Source organism: Muscardinus avellanarius, assembly GCF_963383645.1.
Source record: "Muscardinus avellanarius genome assembly, chromosome: 13".
NCBI classification, from domain to species: Eukaryota; Metazoa; Chordata; class Mammalia; order Rodentia; family Gliridae; genus Muscardinus; species Muscardinus avellanarius.
This window is the reverse complement of record NC_137799.1, coordinates 75498907-75521007: the sequence shown is the minus strand read 5'-3', so window position 1 is coordinate 75521007 and position 22101 is coordinate 75498907. Positions and strand designations below refer to the sequence as shown.

The 22101-nt window shown below is 38.8% G+C and overlaps 1 protein-coding gene across 22 annotated transcripts in view; it reads left to right on the top strand.

The window, feature by feature from the left end:
• Nucleotides 1-22101, top strand: part of TRPM3 (transient receptor potential cation channel subfamily M member 3) — a gene marked incomplete at both ends in the record, with an annotated part of 906375 nt that overhangs the window by 628153 nt on the left and 256121 nt on the right. For all 22 annotated transcript variants that reach the window (XM_080708373.1, XM_080708370.1, XM_080708385.1 and 19 more), the window contains 2 exons: nt 42-166; nt 20692-20863. In XM_080708373.1, coding sequence (XP_080564499.1) covers nt 42-166; nt 20692-20863 — 297 coding nt within the window. The remainder of the gene's footprint in view (nt 1-41; nt 167-20691; nt 20864-22101) is intronic.

Below are 22101 nucleotides of genomic sequence, written 5' to 3'. Positions count from 1 at the left end.
TTTTTAAAAGACAAGATGAACATGCCCCTCTTTTCTCATAGGTGTCATTCGGCATGTTGGAGATGCCTTGAAGGACCATGCATCTAAATCTCGAGGGAAGATATGCACTATAGGCATCGCCCCATGGGGAATCGTGGAAAACCAGGAGGACCTGATTGGAAGAGATGTAAGTCTTGATGGCTCATCCTTTCCATGACTTCTCTTAGATGGACTATCATGAGAGTAAATTTAATATTTACAACTTTTACAGTACAGCACTCTTTTAGTCTACATTTCCCGAAACAAAACTTATGTTAGAAATGGCTTGTTGGGTGACGACTCATTCCCCACAATCTATACCTATAAACTCCATGTCAATTCTTCACCATCAAGAAAGGTCAGAAGTGAGACTTGTCAGCCAGCCCCGCCTGCTTGAGCCAAGCAGTGGTCTTTCTTTGCCATCAAATCCTGCAAGAGCTCTTGGTATGGCTAGGTTAAAATTGATTTTCACTATGTAACATTTGGCTGCACAAATGCACTGTCTGATATGAGAACCAAGGACTCCTCACTGCAGGGCTCCAGCTTCTTTATTATTTGACTGCTCTTGCTGCAGAGAAAGAGTCTTTCCATTTGAACTTGAATCTTTGCTGGTCATCTATTCGGTTGAATGCTTGGGTAAGGTGTGAGCACAGTTGGATTCATTTCACACTTATATCAGGATCCTTTGACCACATTCAGCATGGTGCCAGCCTCTATTTCTGGTTCAGGGCCACATTCAAGTCCACTGACTGAACAGGCACCAATTTTGCCAGAAACTCAGAGCACTGGGTCTCATTTTTATCTGAATCATCATTTTATTTCTGTTACTTTCCCAGTTCTCCTAACAAACAAGAAAACCAACCTTTCTTATAAGATTTTTCTCTCTCAACAACCACCAGAATTTTTCCCTTTTACTACTTCTCAAAATTCCTTTGATAAGAACTGTAGTTATATTATTTTAGAGAAAGCCACTAAAATACTCAATAAGCCAGGTGTAGTGGTGCACACCCATAATCCCACTTGGGAGGCTGAGAAAGGAGGATCACAGGTTTGACACCTGTCTTAGCAACTTCCTTAGACTTTCAGGAACCTAACTAGTGAAATTCTGTTTCAAAACAACAACAACAACAAAATTGGGCTGGGTAGCTCAGAGGCAGAATACCCCTGGGTTCAATCTTCAGTACCAAATATATATAATCAAGAAAACATGTATAAATATATATTATTCTATAAACAAATAAGTATATTCAATATTTATTCAATATATACATATATACATATATATTTATAAAAATGTGTGAATCCATCATCCCTGCTCCCAGGAGCCTAATTAAAGTAAATCATTACTCACAAAGAGCCAGGTGAGTGGACAGAGAGACCAAAGTGAAAAGAAAATGAGACATCAAAGATAACTGTATAGAGGTACCCAGCACTCAGCTGCCACTCCACAAAGAAGAACCAAAGTAACAAGTGTATTGCTGGATTTACCATGGGAGAACACTAAAAACAGCAAGAGAGATCGAAACTTGTAAGATTCTGAAACCTAGGAAAATAGCATAGTAAGAGAAATAAAATACCCGGGGCATCTGTGCCAGAAGCTCAACAGCCAATGGGGAGGAGCCTCCCCTTCACAAGGATAAGAGAGAGACCCAGCAAGGTCCATCAATGTAGATACTGGCCATTCTAGCTACTGAAAAGTTGCACAGTCTTCACAGGCTTGTAGCCCACTTAGATAGGTAACCCAAAGTCTGTTCTATAGCATTGCTTTAGGAAAAAAAAATGTCCCAGGGTGGTAGAGCAAGGAGCCATTTAAGAAGTGAGCCAGTTTCTGGGTTTGGACTGCTCTATTGATCAGACATTGCTGCTGGATATTCTCATCTTTAGGGCTCCATGGACATTCTGGAATACTGGCTTTGGACTGGCTGCCTTGTGAACCCAAGTTGGCCCAGCAAAGTGACAGTGAACTAAGCCCACGGGTACCTTCGGCTTTAGGGGATGGGTATTATGACACAGATCAGATTGGAGGGAGATTAGGGGTCTTGCCCATAGAGATCTCAGGCATGGCTGGCCACAGGTTGACCTGTACTAGGGTGAGAAATGGAGGTTGATGCCTACATAGTTCCCACCACCCTCAGAACATGCTCAGATGCCTGTCCCTGGCAGGTGGGGGGAACACCCTGATGCTACAGCTACCCCATCCCTGGGTACCAACAGCTAAGGAAGGCCAAGAAGAACTCTGACCTGTGCGAGTCCTGCTCCCAAGCATGCAGTGCCACCAGCAGAGAACAACACCACTGTTCCTGCTGCTTCCTCACCTTGTCTGACTCACTGCTGCCTGGACTGGGTGTGAGCACCATGGAGAGGCTGCTGCAGTCCCACACCACTACCTCTTCCCGTGCCACAGCTGGACCTGCACCATTGACTGAGCAGAAGACATGTGACTCAGGCCCCCCACACTGCTGGGGCTGCCAGTGCCAGAGACCCTTGTCAGCAGCAGAGCTAGCGGGGAGTGACTGGGAAAACCTCCATACCTGATAAGGGCTGCCACTTCCTTTATAGGAATATCCACCATGCAGTGAGCTCCCCACACCCACTGCTGTTTGTGCCACACCTGCCTGCTAGTGACCCCACTCTAGCACAGCCGCAGACACAGGAGGCCACTCAACACCCAGTAGTATATACTGTCCCTAAAGTCACTAGTCATAGCCAAAGAAGCTATCGGAAGGCTACACTGACAGTAACCAGCTGGACATAAAGCCGACAATGCACAGCAAACCAACACCACAGGACACATCCTCAGAAGACTGCTTACTGGGATGGCTAATGCCTAAAAAAGTATACCTGATCCAAAAGCTCCCAGAGAAGTCAATTTGGGTTAAATATCTGATAAAAGAATTAAACAGAATGATTACTTAAAAAGCTCAATGAGATCCAAGAGAATACAGGTAAATAGTTAAATAAAATTAGAAATAAAACACAGGATATGAATGTGATAAAGATTTTGAAAAAGAAATTTTGGAAATGAAGATATATATATATACATATATATACATATATACATACATGAAGTTGAAAGCCTGAAAAAAAGACTAGGTGAAGTGGAAAAAAGAGTATCTTAACCTTATCAAGACAGGTGTGTGTGTGTGTGTGTGTGTGTGTGTGTGTGTGTGTAGTACTAAGGATTGAACCAAGGGGCTTTCTACCTCTGAGCTACAACCCTCCCCTTATTCTTGTTGTTGTTGTTGTTGTTGTTGTTGTTACTATTATTATTATTATTATTATCATCATCATCATCATTTTAAATTTTGAAACAGGGTCATACTAGTTTACTATCAACCTCACTATTGCTAAGGTTGATCTCAGACCTGCCATCCTCTGTCTCAGCCTTCCAAGTACTGGAATTATAGACATGTGCCACTATGCCTGGCAAGAGAGGTATTTTAAAATATCTCAATCATGAAGTAAAAAAAAATAAAAATGAAGAAATTATTTGAGACCTTTGAGACACTATAAATAAGCATTCATATTTGTTGAACACTGGAAAGTGAGAACACAGTCAATGGTATAGAAAACTTATTTGATGAAAAAATAGAAAAAAACATCCTCAATATTAGGAAAGATATGGACATCCATTTATAGGAAGCTTATAGAGTCCCAAATAAATATGACCAGAAAAGAGCATCACCGTAGCATATTAAAGTCAAACTGTTAAAAAGTGTAAGATAGCCGGGCATGGTGGCCACGCTTGTAATCCCCGCGCTTGTGAGGTGGAGACAGGAGGATCGCGCATGTTCGAAGCCAGCTGCGCTGGCTTAAAAGACCCTGCTTCCAAATAAAAATATAAAAAATAGGTCTGGGAGTGTAGCCCAGAGATAGAAGGGCTTCCAGGAACCCCAGTATCACCAAAAAAAAAATTGTAAGATAGAAATCTAAAGTCTACAAGAGAAAATATCAAGTCATATTTAAGGGTATACTCATTACACTAACAGCAAATTTATCAGCAGAAACCCTACAGACTAAGAGGGAAACAAATAACCACCAACCCAAAATACTATACCCAGCAAGACTATCCTTCAGGAAAAAAATAAAAATAAGATTCTTTTTTGACAAGCAAAATCTTATAGAATTCATGACTACCAAACCAGCCTTACAAAAAATGCTTAAGGGAGTCTTACAGTGAAAAGTAAAAGAAAGATAATCATCATTAAAGCAGGTGAAAATATAAATCCCACTAAAAGAGTAGATACACAAGAGATAAATAGAAAAGAATCAAACATTATAAGTATAGTAACTCACCAAACCACATTGGTAAATAAAAGAGAAAGAAGCAAAAACTATACAAAACAACTAGAAAATCAACAAAATTATAATAGTAAGCCCCTACCTAGCAACAATAACTTTGAATGTAAATAGACTAAATTCTCTAAAAGGTACAGACTAACTGAATGGGTAAAATATATACACACATACACAAGATGATGCGTACAAGAAACTCATCAATAAAGACACACAAAGACCAAAAATGAAAGGTTAGAAAATTATATTCCATGAGAATAGAAACATAAAGAAGAGCTATACTTATATCTGAAAAAGCAGAATTTAGGAAATCTAAGGGATAGCAAATAAGATCACTATCCGAGGATCCAGAGATAAATTCAAGAAGATAGAATGAGTCAGGAATGAGGACACATGCCTGTAATTCTAGTTAGAGACTAACTAGTTAGAGGCTGAGACAAGATCTCAGGTTCAAGGACAGCCTCAACAGCATAGCAAGGCTCTCATTAACCTAGCAAGACCCTGTTTCAAAAAATTAAAAGTGTTGTGGGTGTAGCTTGGAAGTAGAATGTCCCTAGGTTTAATTCCCAGTACCACAAAGAAGAAGGAGGAGAAGGAGGAATAAAAGGAAGAAGAGAAGGAAGAGGAGAAAGAGAAAGGAAGGAAATCTATATGCATATAATGTTGGAGCACCTGTTTTATAAAACGTTATTAGACCTGAAGAGAGAGAGATCTCAATCCAATAATATTGGTGATTTCAATGCCCCCTTTCATTAATGGAGAGAACTTCTAGGCCAAAATTTAGTAAAGAAATAGAGTTAAACTGCACAAAATAGAAATTTGGAAAACATTCTATCCAACCACTGCAAAATATACTTTCTCCAGCACATGGAACTTTTTCTAGAAATATATATATGCCACAAATTAAGTCTTAACAAATTCAAAGAGTTGAAATTATATTCTGTATCTTTTCTAACTACACTAAAATAAAACTAGAAGTCAATAATAAAAGAAATCTGATAAATTTTATAAATAATAAATTGTATAAGTTATAAATTATTGAAACTAAGCAACATACTTTTGAACAAGTAAAATGTCATTGAAGAAATCAAAAGGAAAACAAAAAACATTTCTCAAGACAAATGAAAATGGAAGCACAGCATCCTAGACCATATGGGATACAGCAAAGGCAGTACTGAGAGGAAAGTTTCATACTTTGATGAATTATTTATCATAATAAGTTCCTTCATCAATTTTTTTCAAATAGCCTAGCAATGTATCTCAAGAACTTAGGATAGCAAAAACAATCCTCATCAAAATACCAATGGCATTCTTCACAGAACAAAAAACAATCTTAAAGTTTATACAGAAGTACAAAAGAGATCTTGAACGCAAAGAAGAAAGCTGGAGGCACCACTATACCTGACTTTGAACGATACTATAAAGCCATAGTAATGAAAACAAATGATATTTGGCACAGAAAGAGATGCATATGCCAATGAAATGGAATGGATATGCCAGAAATAAACCCACATATCCACAGCCAATTAATTCTTGACAAAGGTGCCAAAAATATATGTTGAAGAAAGGATAGCCTCTTCAATAAATAGTGCTGGGAAACCTGGATATCCACATTCACAAGATTAAAAACTTGATTCCTGTCTCTCATCCTATACAAAATCAACTCAAGATGGATCAAAGACCTAAATATAAGCTCTGACACTAGTAGAAGAAAACAAAGGGAAACACTTCAAGTAATTGAAGCAGACAGCGATTTTCTGGACAGGACCCCAGAAGCACAGGAAACAAGCAAAAATGGACAAATGGAATTACATCAAAGTATGGCATCTATACGACAAAAGCATATTCAACAGAATGAAGAGGCAACTCACAGAACGGGCGAAAATATTGCAGGCTCAATATCCATAAAATATCGGAAACAACAAATTTACCGTATGGTCAAAAAATTACATTGGAAATGCCCAATATAATTAGCCATCAGGGAAATTCAAATTAAAAATACAATGAGATAATAATATCTCACCCTAGTTGGAATGCACATGATGGTCACTGCTGAAAACTTGCTAAAAGTGATCAAATTAGAAATGTTGTCTGATAGCTGAGTATGGTGGTACATGCTTGTGATCACAGTACTTGGGAGTCTGAGACATGAGGATCATAGGTTCATGGCCAGTCTCAACAACAAGAGGCCCTCCACACCTTAGTGAAACCCTGTTTCAAAATATAAAAAGGTCTTGGGGCGTATGTATGCCATTTTCAAGATGATCCACACAAAAATAATTGGAACAGAAGGATGGAATGGATATGTAAAAGAACTGTCAAGTATTAGCTTTGAAATTTGTGGTAATGATCAATTGTTTTCAAATTTTATAATTATGCACATTTCTTGTAGTTTTCTTGTATTCAAAGAATAGAACATATTTAAATTTTTTAATGTCAAAAAAAGGTCTCGGGGTGTAGCTCAGAGGTAAACACCCCTGGGTTCAATCCCCAGTATCACAAAGGGGTAGGGAGGAGAGAGAGAGGAAGAGGGAGAGAGAGAGGGAGAGAGAGAATATAAATATAAATGAATGTTGCCTGTTAAGTGTCTTAAGTAATTATAACAATTTTCACAGAGAAGCAAATGAAATACCTTTCTCCCCTTTTGCTCCCATTCCATATAATTGAAATCTCATGTAATCAATATAAAAAAGCCTTTTAGCACCATATATTAGGTAGCAGAGAAAAGTGTTGTTAGAAATAGTCACTTGAAAATTGTATCAAAAGACAGTCATTTGAAAAAATTAAACAGTTACATTCCTGGGCAAGTCGTTATATTCTGAATAATGTTGAAGTAGTAAAAAGCAAATGTCAGAGAAATATAGGGAATTTACTTAAAATAAATATAAAGGATAAAAGAAGGCCTATTTCTGCCAGGCGTGGTGGTGCACGCTTGTAATCCCTGTGCTTGGGAGGCTAAGACAGGAGGCAGGAGCATTGCACAGGTTCAGAGCCAGCCTTAGCTACTTAGTGAGGGTCTCAGCAACTTAGATCCTATTTCCAAATAAAATACAAAATAGGGAGTATATCCCAGAGGTAGAAAGCCCTAGCACCACCACAAAAAAAAAAAAAAAAAAAGAAGAAGAAAAAGGAGGTCTGTTTTTTTTGTGTGTGTGACATTTTGTCATACTGGATTTATTTCTAAATTGATAGAAAAGTATAGATGAATTTATTTTGGGAGGCCGGCTCACAGATGAACCATTTTAGAAACTGAGCAGTCATGTACTAGTAAAATTATTTGATAGAAATACGTTCAGCAGTTACTATTCATCTTAACACTTGGTTATTCCCTCAGAATGGTACTTAAAGGCAAATATTGGTGCTAGTCATAAATAATAAAAATAACTTGATGTTGGAACTTCTAGATTTTCAGAAGCTTTTGCCTTTCAAGTCATCTCCTCACTGGACTTTAATTTACTTAAATGAAAAATTCTCAGAAACCACCTTAGAGCCTCAAACTTAATAGATGCTCAGGAAATACTAAAGCAGTAGACTGAGCATAATGAAATTTAGGCTACAGAAAAGAAAAACATATGGAAAGGATAATTGTAAATCTTACCTAGTTGGCAATTTTTTATAATCATATTTCAAGTGAAATCATACTATAGTGACTATAGCAGGTGCATTTTTTTTTTTTTTTTTGCAGTTTTGGTGATGAGACCCAGGGGCACTCTACCTATGAGCGACACCCCCAGCCCTAGTTTTTATTCTTTATTTTGAAACAGGGTCTCACTGAGTTGCAAAGGGCCTCACGAAGTAGCTGAGGCTGGCCGTGAACCTCGATCCTCCTGTCTCCACCTCCCAAATTCTGGGATTACAAGCATCCGCCACCATGTGCAGCTCTAGTAGAGGCATTTTTAAACCAAGTATTTGAGTGGGAAACAATTTCCTTTGTCATAATTCACAGTTTTGGGGTATGGGAGCAAAGCAGCATGGAATGGGAATAGTCTTTTCTGTAAATCCCTTAAAAGATATGATCTACCAACTGAGTGACAGAAACAGGCTAATATTTTAAGCTGAAATGTCTTCCACTCTGTTCAACCAAATCCTTCTTTTCTCCACTAATAGATTTTTAAAAAACAGACTTTGGTAAGAAATAATACCATAAACACTGCTACAGTTTGAATGTGTCACACAAAGTTCATGTGTTAGAAACTTAATTCCTAATGAATCAGGTTGAGGAGTGGGGCCTTGAGGGGTTGATTAGCTCATGAGGACTCTGCTCTTGTGAGTGGATTAACAGCCCATGAGTGAAGTCATTATAAAAGATTAGTTTGGCCCTTTATTGATTCCCTGTCATGCAGACTCTGTCACCTTCTCTTCATCCTTCTGCCATGCGGTGATAATAATAAAAAGGCCCTCAATATATGTGGCCTCTGAATCTTTGTGTGTGTGTGTGTGTGTGTGTGTGTTACTGGCATGAAACCCAGGGAAATTATTCTACCTCTGAGCCATACCCTCAGCCCTATTTTTAATTCTTTATTTTGAAATAAGTCTGGCTAAGTTGCAGAGGGCTTCACTTAGTAGCTGAGGCTGTCTATAAACCTGTGATTCTCTTGTGTCAGCCTCCCTAGTACTGGGATTATAAGCATTTACCAACACATCCGGCTCTGGATCTGTTCTTAAATACTCCAGTCTCCAGAACTGTGAGCCAAATAAATTTCTATTCATTATAGGTTACCCAGTCTATGACATTTTGTTATAGTAGCATAAAATGGACTAAGACAAATACTGAGATGGTAATGATCTGAGTCCTTATCATTCCACCTGAGAACGTATACTGCTTAAGTTACTGAGGTCATTACACCTCTGCAATTTCTCCGCATCATTACTACTGTCCCTTTCCTCAGTTACACTCTGTAATCCTACAGCTCCACCAGATTAACTCAGTACTCTTCTGCCAAGACATCGTCTCTAAACTCACTCATAATGTGACATCCCTGATTGCAATTCTTCCACAACTGTCTTCTTCCCAAACTTATAGACCATTTGGGCTTCCATAATAAAATATCATAGACTGTATGCCTTGTAAACAATAGAATTTTATTTCGTGCACTTCTAGACACTACATGGTGCCTTCTTACTGTGCTCTCCCTTGGTAGAAGAGTCTAGGAATCTCTCTGGGATGGCTTCTAGTAGAACACTAATCCTATATATGGCCTACACCCTCAAGACCTAAGTATCTCCCAGAGGCCCCACGTCCCAACATTACCACCACTTTAGAGGGTTAAGATTGCAACATTTGAATGCAAGTGGGGAATATAAATGTTTCGTACACTGCACCAACATAATTAAAAATGTCTCACCAGGCCTGGTGGTGCACACTTGTAATCCCGGTGCTTGGGAGGAGTGTCACGCAGGTTCAAAGCCAGCCTCATCTAATTGGTGAGACTCTCAGCAACTTAGTGAGACCCTGTTTCCAAATAAAATATAAAATATGTCAAGTAGTATAGCCCAGAGGTAGAAAAGCCCCTGGGTTCCACCCCCAGTACCACAAAAAAAAAAGCCTCAAAAATTTGGATTGTTGTTTCTTGCTATACCCTAATACAATATTTTGCTTGAACATACGCCATTTACATATCCTTTAAACACTGTAAGATTTCATTTCTTCACCTCTAAGTGGACTGTGTAAAACTACCTTCTCTATTTTCATACAGTTTCTATGAACATAATCATAATGATAGTAATTGTAATTTACTGAGCTCCTAATTAAGTATACTCTGAGATAGCATATGCTAGCCATGTAAGGTATGCTTTAATACTTTTTATAGTTTAATAAACAAAACATGGTTTAGAATAAAAATACAACTGTCTTCAAAGACCATTCTTGTAATGTTTAGTATTTCAAGTAAGATGAAATTATGTTTAATGATATGTTTATATTTAAGTTGAGATATTGGCAAATATATCTAGAAATTGAACTTTATTTTATTTTATTTATTGGTGGTACTGGGGTTCCTGGAAACCCTTCTACCTCCAGGCTACACTCCCAGACCTATTATTTTATATTTTTAGTTGGAAGCAGGGTCTCTTAAGCCAGCAAGGCTGGCATCAAACCTGTGCAATCCTCTTGTCTCCACCTCCCAAGCGCGGGGATTACAAGTGTGCACCACCACTCCCAGAAAAATTGAACTTTAAAATAGATTCGGTGATTGAGTTATTTGTTTTTCTAGTGTAGTCTTTTAGGCTCTTTGTATGTTCTGGATATTAGTCCTCTATCAGAGTGGTGGCTGGTAACGATCTTCTCCCATTCTGTAGGCTTTCTCTTTAGGTTCTTAGTGGTTTCCTTTGATGAGAAGACACTTTAGTTTGATGCCATCCCACTTGTTAATTCATGCTTTAATTTCCTGTGCTTTGGAGGTCTTGTTGAGAAAGTATTGCCCATGCCTATTATGTTGGAGTGTTGAGCCTATGCCCCCTCTAATAACTCCACAGTCTCAGGTCTAATTTCTAAGTCTTTGATCCATCTCAAGTTGATTCCTGTGCATGGTGAGAGGTGAGGATTTAGTTCCATCTTTCTACAAATGAATAGCCACTTCTCCCAGCACCATTTGTTGAAAAGGCTGTCTTTTCTCCAGTATATGAGTTTTGCCCCTTTATTTAGAATCTTCTATTCTATTCAACTGGTCGCTATGCCTGTTGTTGTGCCAATACCATGCTGTTTTTCCTACTACTGCTCTATAGTATAGCAAAGCAAATAACCCAATCAAGAAATGGGCAACTGAATTGAATAGACACTTCACAAAAGAAGAGATACAAATGGCCAATAGATACATGAAACGATGCTCAACATCCTGAGCCAGCAAGGAGATATAAATCAAAACTACGCTGAGATTCCATCTAACCCCAATCAGAGTGGCAAACATAAAAAAAAATCAAATAACAACAGATGCTGGTGAGGATGTGAAGAAAGGGGAACTCTAAAAGCTGTTGGTGGGAGTGCAAACTAGTTCAGCCGCTATGGAGATCAGTGTGGAGATTCCTTAGAAAACTCAGAATGGATCCACCATATGATCTGGCTATTCCACTCCTGGGTATCTTTCCAAAGGGGTTGAAATCAGAGAACTACAGTAACGTATGCACACCCATGTTCACAGCATCACAATTCGTAATAGCCAAAATATGGAACCAACCTAGGTCTCCATCAACAGATGAATGGATTGCAAAATTATGGGAAATACACACAATGGAATTCTACTCAGATATTAAGAAGAACAAAATCATGTCATTCGCAAGGAGATGGAAAGACCTGGAGAACATTATGTTACGTGAGATCAGCCAACCACAGAAAGAGAAGAGACACATGTTTTCTCTAATATGCTCAAGCTAGGGATTATTAGGAATACCAGAGGGACTCCAGATAATGGAGGTGAAACCTCAGAAAAGCTAGACTGGAAGGGTGGGAGAAGTTGATTAATGGAGGAGCTAAATTCAAATATGTGTAAAAGTGTAAATGTAGCCTGGTTAACCTGGACACTCATTGTTGGGAGGGAGGGAAGGGGAAGTGTATAGGGGGGTGGGACACCAAGCACAGTCTGAATGTATGCCATTTTCAATATGATCCACATAAAAATAAATTTAAAAAGTAAAATAAAATAGATTCAGTGAAAAACAGATCCCTTTTCTCTATCCCTAGAGAATTTTGGCAAGGACAGATTATTATGACAGTATCAGAAATGTAGAGCCAAGAAAGAACTACAATGAATTATAGGGTTTTTTGTTTCTTTGTTTTTGTTTGTTTGTTTGTTTTGTTTTGGGGTTTTTTTTGTTTGTTTGTTTTTGGTGGTACTGGGGTTCCTGGAAGCCCTTCTACCTCCAGGCTACACTCCCAGACCTATTTTTTATTTTTGGAAACAGGGTCTCCTAAGCCAGAGCGGCTGGCTTCGAACCTGCACGATCCTCCTGTCTCTGCCTCCCAAGCATGAGGATTACAAGCGTGCGCCACCACGCACGGCTGAATTATAGTTTTAACATGACATATTCACATTTAGATTCCTTACTTTAAAAAGCCACTTGACCAGAATTGTGTTGGGTGATTAAATTGTTTTTGAAACCTTTTATTTTTAGTTTCTCATAATCAGATTAACAAGATGCATGTCAGATTAAAACTCTAGACATACAAGAAAAAGCATTCTTCATTTTAACTTGATAATGGAAATGATGTTAGCTAGATTTTTCAACACATTATCTTATGTGGTTATTAAATTATCTTTCCATTCAATGTTTTCCTACTTTCCCCAAACTTTAGATTTATCTCTCCAAATTTTATAACCATTAGAGCCCTTATGTTTATTTGAAAAGTGCTCTTTTGATGCCATCTTTGTCTCAAGCCAAGAAGCATCAGGCCAATAACACAATTGATGGGTAACTTGGAAGTAGTTATCAACTGAGTACATTTTTTCATTTATTTCTGAGGCAAGCCAAATGGGACTTCATACTGTAAGCTCAAAAATCTCCCCAACAGTGACCCAGCATGAGGCTTATTGGACTTCTACGCCTCAGTTAGATAAGATGTATCCAGGGTATGTGAGAGGAAAAGGTCAGAGATAAGGAAACACACCCAAATCTGTTAGTTGCACAGGACAGAGCCAATGCTTGCTGAGCCTGGACCACACTCAGTTCCTGGGCCAACAGCCAAGGCAGCAGTTATACTCATTAACATGGGAAATGCAGTTTTAGTGAAGACAATGATGAGTTTGGATTTGGGCCTGTGGATTTTGAAGTTCCTTTGAGATACCTACATGAAATGTCTGGCAGGCCAATGAATACATTAAGAGGAAGCTTGGGAGCAAGATGTGGCTCCATCCATCTCCTAGAGATGGTATCAGTGTGGAAAAGTGTGTAGAGTGAGGAAAATAAGAGCTATGCCAGCATCCTGATGATCTCCAAATTTAATGGCTAAGCACAGGGAAAGCATCCTGCAAAGTAAACAAAGAAATATCAGAGACATGGGAGCAAAACAAGAGAGTCTGGAAGCCAAAGGAGGAGCATGCTTCAGGAAGGAGGGAAGAGCATTGCCATGCCGGGTACTAATGAGAGGCTGAGGAGGGCAAAGGCTTGGACCTGTTTGTCCACTTTGAGATGGACATCATCTACATGATTGCTCAGAATCATTTCAGACAGTGATGAGGGGTGATCACATTGGAGGAGGTTGAGGAGGGAGAAGGAGGGAAGGAGCACAGATGGCAGAGATGCTGTGGAGGTTTGGCTATGACTGGAGAGGAAATAGGGGTAGGCAAAAAGAGTCAGAATTTGAGCATATTTTTCTTAAGACGAGATGGACTAGGATTTGTTTATGTGATGATAGTAGAGAGGGGTTTAAGGATATAGAGGGGGGAATCAAAGAAATAAGTCCTAGCGTGATAATGAAGAGATGGAACCTGGAACTGAAGAGGACAGAAAAACCACTGTGCATTTGTAACCAAAGGAAAGGATGAGAATACACATGCAGAGGGTGGGTGTCACAAAGTTAGAGGAGAGTTAGCCTGGAGACTAATCATTGATCACTAAAAAAACAAAAATAAGCATGGTAATGCACGCTTGTAATCCCAGCATTTGGGAGGCTGAGACGGTACGATTGCAGTTCTCAGACAGCCTCAGCTACTTATACCCTTTGCAACTCAGTGAGACCCAGTTTCAAAATAAAGAATAAAAAAAATAGGGATGGGGGTGTAGCTCAGAGATAGAATGCCCCTGAGTTCCATCCTCAGTACCACAAAAAAAAAAAAAAAATTAAAAAAAACGACAACAGTAAAATGAGCTGTTTTTTAGAATTAAGTATAAGCACTCTTCTAAGCAATCTTACATAGACAAACTCATTTAAACTTCTGAATGGCACTCAGAAGTTATTTTGTTTCACTGTCATCTTCACCATATGTTCCATAAACCCACCATGAGTCAAAAATAACATAAATTGAAAATGCATTTAATGCATCTAACCTACTCAACATCATAGCTTAGGCAACCTATCTAAAATGTACTCGGAACACTATATCAGCCCACAGTAGAGCAAAATGATCTAAGAGGCTTAGTTTGTAATAAAGCTTTGGATAGCTAATGTGGTCTATTGACATAGTACACTGCAGAGTACAGTACTCTTGTTTGCCTTTCTAAACACGTGGCTGACTGGAAGCTATGACTCACTGTTACTACCCACCATCATGACAGATGCTGGTACCTTCTATCACCAACCCAGCAGAAGATTAAACTTTGTACCGTTTCTACTAAGTATGTTTCACTTTTCACACCATCACAAAGTTGAAAATCATGAGTAAGTTAGGGGATTATCTACACCTCCTGAGGTGATTATAATTAGTAATCTCCATTCATCTGTGGAGATTCTGAGATACAGAGTAACAACTTTCTTAGGGTTATCACCTGGCAAGAGTGTAGGACCAGGAGTCAGATCATCTGCCAAACAGGGATGGGACAAGGGTCAGAGGCACGAGGAGAATGGAGGATGTAAGTCACCACCATAATGGAAAGAAGCCCGAAGTGAGCAGAAGCAAGAGGATTAGAGGTTATGAAATTATATGCATCTACCAGTCCAAAATAGAGGGAATAGGATACATTTGGATCCTCAAAGAAAGATAATAATAATTAATAATAATAATAATACACAATTGTATTAAATATGTAGTGATGTGTAAAATAAATTGCCCCAGAACACAATTGCTTAAACAAAAACCATTGACTGTCTCTTAGTTTCCGTGGGTTAAGAATTTGTGAATGGCTTGCCTGGTTGTCTCTGGCTGCTGGTATCTCTTGAGACAGTCAAGATGGCTGCACCAGGTGAAGGATTGAATGGGGTATGATTCTCTCTTCAAAGATGACTCACTTGCAGGTCATGGGCAAGAGTTCCTGGCCACAAGCAGCTCCTCATGGGGTGGTTTTATTGCCTTCACAATATGGCACTGGCTTCCTCCAGAGTAAGTGATCTGACAGAGCCCAGGGAAACCCTGTGTGGTCTAGTTTTGTAAGTCACGCACCATTACTGCTTTGTTCTGTCCCTTAGAGGTGAGTCACCAAATCCAACCTAGACTAAAAGGAGGAGTTTCAAAGAATTCTGAACACAGATTAAAATCACCCCTGCTGGATTCATGGTGACTGCTAAAGAAAAGAACCCCTTTCAGAATTCAAGAGCCTATTACCACTGCCAATAGCTAAATGGCACACAGCACCTCTCAGGATGGGCTAAAGGGAGGTGAGTCTGTTTGTCTTGAAAGAATGAAATAAGAGCTGTGAAACTCTCTGCAGGACACGCACTGAGGGACGTGTTCTCCAAGTGCTATCGAAAGGTGCAATCACTGTTCCTGTGGACTCTTGCGGGAGCTGAACAGCTCAAGTATCTGGGCACTCTTTGGAAACAGGTCCCTGGGTTCACTGGTTCCTTGTGTGGCTTGCTGAGCTGAGAGGCAGCATCTGGGTTTCAGTATGACCTGCTCTATACCTCAATTTAAGCTGTGCTGTCCATTTAGGAAATAACCAGCCAGTTCCCCACTAGCCTCGGCCTCTCTGACTATGAGGATACATACAGTCTTACTCTTTCTTATTGCAGCCTCTCAGTCCCCATGTCCCTTTATTACCAACAGAGGTTGCTTCCCACTTCTCAGCAGTATCTCCTGTAGCAGAAATGGATGCCTGGTGCTGAGAATTTCAATGTTTCTTTTATTTCTCTCTCGCCAAAGCACACCCCATCTTGCTGCCTGCTGGTGCCTTTTCTGACCTCTGCAGTCATACACTACTAGATGACTCAACTGGAAATAGTCTCATCAGCTATCAGAAGGATTCCAGACTTGATCTGGGCCACTAGCAAAACTATCCAGCATAGCCAGGAATGGTGCATGTCTATAATCCTAGTATTTTGGAGGCTGAGACAGGAGGACCATAAGTTTGAGGACAGCCTCAACAACTTAATAAGGCTTTCAGCAATTTATTGAGACCCTGTCTCCAAATAAAAAAAATAAAACAGGGCAGGGGGAATAGCTCAGAGGTAGAATGCTCCTCGGTTCAATCCTCAGCTCCACAAAAAGAAAACAAAACAAAAACCTGTCCAACAGTGAAAGCAACCAAAATGTTCTTTATAAATCTAAGATATCAGACTAGGTCTTCTGTCTTCCCTTTTAATGCGCCCTGGCTTATAAAGGAATTTAGGATCTACATGTGGTTGGATGGGAGGTAAATTTGGCCAGAAGCCTCACTCCTCTGAGCCCCTTATAGTTCCATCTATAAAATAAGCATGAAATGGATACTCCATGAGAACTTGTCTCCACAGTTCCTGGCATGCAAGAAGTGGTCAATAAATGCTCATTTCTTCTAGCCTAAACTAAAACCATGGTGCTATCGGATAATTCTTTGGGCCGTACATGATCCCTGCTGCTTGCCTAGGGCATTTTGACCTACAACTCACTGGGTAATGTCTGGGAATATAGAAAGCCTGTGAATGGTGGCACAGAAACCTAATTTATCCCAATTCAATTCTGTTTGAAAAACGAATCCCAGGTGACCACATTGCCATTGCATTGTGAAAAACACCATAAGATGGAAGAGACCCCAGGACATGGGATAATGACTTTGTTTTTGGAGCCAACACACGTGCAAGGCAATGTTTCTGCACTAACTTGAAAAGAGCAAATGTACTTTTCAACACGGGCTGTCCAGACTCAACTATAGAGAGAGTCATCAGAAATTCCAATCAAGTACTCTATAAATGAGAAAACTATTAACCCCAAAGTTTCTTTTAACAAATGTATTTTGAACCTTTATTGGGAGCTATTACCTAGACACATGATTATGCATCTCCTCAAATCAGCAAAATACTGTATTTCCTTAAGAATGAATGAATGAATGAGTTCAGAAACTTGCCCAAGGCCAGAGGAGCTAGAAATAGAGCCCTCATATGCTGACTTCCTGATAAATACTCCTGGATAAGATTAGAATATGCCTGAAACTAGCTACGGAAGCTCTGGCAGGTGCCTTACTTTGACCAGCTTCTGAGCGACTGTGTAAGCCACACAGCCAGGGAACATAAAATCATCATCTATTCCTGGCAAAGATGCTGTCCCTGATGATGCCTATATAAAAGAGCTTCACGGCCATTGAATCCCCTGTGTCACTCCCACTTCACAAGGACTCTATGTTTCAGAGTTAAGATAAACAAAGGCCTTGGAACCAGAATTGTTTCAATCAGCCAGTATAGTACTTAATGGTACGCAGTGAATTATTGAGTGAAGACATTTTGTTTGTTTACTCGTGAGGGATAAGAAAGAAAAGGGAAATGCTGATTTTTAGAGGTATTCTGGCCCGTGATGCCTAAAGACTAGTAAGTAGCTAAAATCTACTTCTATGCAGATTTCTCCTCTAGGTATAAAGATTATTTTTACCAATCATGCAAACTTACCCAATTTAAAGGCCTCTGGGACAACATTTGTCCTTTCTCAATGTTGGTTCTTTATCTGAACTATGAAACCCAGGAAACTAAATGGCTTTCTTCTCACTTCTTCCAAAGAGTGAGCATAATCTGAACCACTTTATAATTTTAGGAGAGAAAGTCATCCATTACATGTAATGGATGCCGGTGGGCACTAGGACTTAATTTTCCTACAGTGACCTGGTTGAGAAACATGTTCTGGTAATCCACTATACCTACAAGCCGGGTGTGGTGGCGCACGCTTGTAATCCCAGCATTCGGTAGGCTGAGACCAGAGGATCGCGGTTCGCGGACAGCCTCAGCTACTTAGTGAGGCCCTTTGCAACTCAGTGAGACTCTGTTTCAAAATAAGTAATAAAAAATAGGGCAGGGGGTGTAGCTCGGAGGTCAAATGCCCCTGGGTTCCATCCCCAGACCCGCAAAAAAAAAAAAAAATTAAATTAAAAAAATATTCATGAATGGTTCTGTAACTTTGATTCTCTTGCTATGACCGATTCAAATGTGCAGGATTCCCAAAGAGATGTTGAGCTGTTCATAAGAAAAGAGGGTTGGAAATCAAAAGACTGAACCACCAATGTCTTTAGAATCCAGTAATTGAGGAACAAGATACATAGGACATTTAGTTACCTTCTTTTATTCTCAGATTGTAGTGAATATATCTGCTTGACTCAGAATCATTTCCATTCCCTTATTCACTTGAAAATTTCACTTTCTTTAAGTGAACTACCAGGAATTAGGAAGTGTTTAAGAGTCAGCACAAGTGTCTAGAATACATGATCACACATCATCCTTCAACCTCTAGAAAATCCATTGTCCCTGCCTTTCATAGAACTGCTTTGGGCCTCTCCCCCTTCACGTGGAATCTTCAAGAACTCTTGTTATAAAAAGGGAGAATAGTAACTAAAGCATTTTTTTTATCCCAAAGCATAATGCAGAGGCACTTTAAGAATATGAGAAGGTCTTGCTGCTGCTAAGCCTCTTTCAACAAAGCATTAATATTTATTAACTTGTACTCCACTGCCGAATGAATGTTTTATGATCAAAATTGAGTAGCAACAAAATGAAAATTTCAACCAGAGGCAGCCCACCTTTCCAGTGATAAAGAGCTCAGGACAGGTTTATCAACCTATGTTTAGTACTTCCTCTGTAGTTTGAAAAATTCCCATTTATTCATGTAGCCAAGCCAATAATTGGTTACTGTTCCATGTGATTACTAAAGGCAATAATTTTTAAAAGTATGGCACTAATTTATCAAGGAGAGCCAACTAAAATTTAGAAGCTATGAATTAATGATATCCTTATGTTACATTTTTTAAATGAGGCATACATCAGTAGGGCTGAAGGCTATTTCAAAATCTCAGAATCATATACACATTTTAAATTTAAATTAAATCAATTCAAAAAAATTCCCAAAAAAAGAGAATTTTTTCCCCAGATTTTAACAAAAGCATGTCTGTCTCAAGTGTGCTCATTCATTCACTCACTATTTATTGAGTACATTTTATTTTCCAGGCACACAGAACTGTGGCATTTTGAGTCAGAATCAAGGTCTAAAAAATTACTTCTATCAGATCATCGTTGAAGTTTCCCCATACTAAATCACTCTGTAATTTCTTTTAACTACGCAATCTTAGTAGAGCTTTTCATGGTGAGTTATTATATACCAAAAAGAACAAGAGCATCTCAACTCTGTAATGAATGTACATTCTACACAAAGGCAGAGAAATAAAAAAAAAGTCATGTTTATTTCTGTCCTGTCAATTTTAGTGATTCAGTATAGTGATAACTGTACTGAGACCATGAGCCTGTTGGATTTCCTTTTCATAGTCTTGAGTGAAGTTTCTTTTTTCATGTGCTTTTATTGGTGCATTATAGTCTCACATCATAATGTAAATCATGCTGACTATGACATATATGTACTCCACACTTGGTGGCCCTTCCTCCTTGAGTGAAGTTTCTGCCTCAATATTTTAGTAATATATTTTCATCACATCATCTTGTGTTTCCACGGGTCTAAGCTGTATGAAAAAAGAAAATAAGTACAGGGTTTGGAACCAGGAAGAATTGGGTGTGGATTCTGGTTTTGAATAACTTAAACCATTCAGCTCTTAGTTCCTTCATCTACGAAACAAACATGGCATGAAACCTGCAGGATTGCTGTAGAGAATACTATATATATATATATATATATATATATATATATATATATATATATATATATATATTATATATATCAACAGCTCACAATAGATACCACTTTTTTTATGCCCCAAATCTGAAAGACCACACTGAAATTGCTCTATTTTTGGTAGTATAATTCAGCATGAAATTAAAATAACAATAAAAGGGTATAATAAGAAACAGGTAAACATTTGGGGACAAATTTATATTTCTCTCATGAAACAGTTAATTTCTATTCAAGTTATTTCACACCTACCTAAGGTAGCTAAAAGGAAGAGTGTTAGCTTTAAATAACAGGCCTTCTGATTGCTGAAGGGATTGATAAAAAAGATCACATTCTTCCCATACCCGCCCCCATTTTCAGTATCACAATTGTTTCTGCTGTGCCTATTGAGGTATGGAAAGAACAAAAGAAGAAAAGAAACAAGATAACTAAATAAAAGATCAACTTCTAAAAGAAGCAATCATCTGCATGCTAGATTTTTTTTAAAAAAGTGAAAGCATGAACTTCTTTTCTGTATGAATTCAGTAAATAAATGCTTCTTTAAGCATAGTCTTGCTTCAATAGCTCTTTCACTATACATCTTGCTTCTACTCAAAGCAATGCTAGAAAGATGAAATAGATTGTACTTTTACTGGACCATAGAATGGATCCTCTTTCTCTCCTGCTTCTCCTTCTGGTATTTTGTTTTCCCTGACTCCTGCCCCTTCCTTTTGATACCCTGCAGGTAGTCCGGCCCTACCAGACCATGTCCAATCCCATGAGCAAGCTCACCGTCCTCAACAGTATGCATTCCCATTTCATCCTGGCCGACAACGGGACCACTGGAAAGTACGGCGCAGAGGTGAAACTTCGGAGACAACTGGAAAAGCACATTTCACTTCAGAAGATAAACACAAGTAAGTGGGCCCCTGCCCTACAGTCACGCCTTGCAGAAAGCATGCTGAGAGTGCAAGCCATGCTTGCCACATAGCAATACTGTGAGGACTTGAGCAAGTTGTTATCTCCGCTCATCCTTTCTCTTGGGCAGTGGTTAGAATGAGGATCTGTCACTTGTCCAACGAGGGGGACCATTGGAGACATAAGAACCGAGGATGCGATTAGTGGGTTCAAACTCATTTACTTAGGAAAAATTCAACATCCTGTTTGTAAATGTAGATAAGCTTTCTCTCCAAACTTTTCCTATATCTTTTCACTGTATCCCAAAAAGGAAAAGCACCTTAAAAATTGTTTCTATACAGTAAGCTTTCTGCTGGTTAAAAGAGCAAAAACAGTCGAGTTTTGATGTTAGCATGGATCTGGCTGTCTGAATATATTTCAAGGAATCCTAACATCCTCTGAACTTAAAGCATCATTTGAAACCATCTTGATGAAACTTTAACTCGTCTTTTAACCTTTATATGTGTACTTTGTCTCTGAATATGTGTGTATTTAAATATATGTGTGTATTTATATGCACAACATAATATATACCTATTGGTTACATTAACATTATGGGCTTTATGCTGTGTGTACTGAGTAAATATTTAACTGTGCAAGTCAGAAGCAGTGATCTCCATCACTAAGTGATGCTTGCATTTAAATGTGAAAACAATCTACTTCCTATCCTTGGGAAAGAAAATTCAGTTTTCACAAAAGAACATGTAGGGCTTTATGGTGAGTTTAAACTTGGTGTTTATGGTGAGTTTAAGCTTCCTATCAAGGACACTTGTATCTAATTGACTGAAATTCCAAAATTTGCAATTCTAAATGACAAAAGATTCTCTGTGGCTGCATTAGTTTTCACAAATAATGTGGTTCAACTTGTCCAAATCACTGTTCTCTTCTCTGGTCTTTTTCTTCATCTGTTCTAAATGAGTCTTCCATGCCATGATGGACTTTCCCCCATAACTGGGCTGGTGGGCCCACCCATGACTTCTCCTTTCCTCTCTCTCGTCTCTGGTACCACTTTAAATAGCCAAGTTTTATACTTTTATCCTCTTCATAATGAAGTCTGGAATCATGACTTTGGACCAGATTGGAAAAAAAAATTGTATTAAGAAATTCCCAATTACTTGAAAGGTTGAGACAGTAAGATAGAAAGCTTGAGGTTAGCCTGGACAACTTAGTGAGAACCTGTCTCCTGTCTCAAAATTAA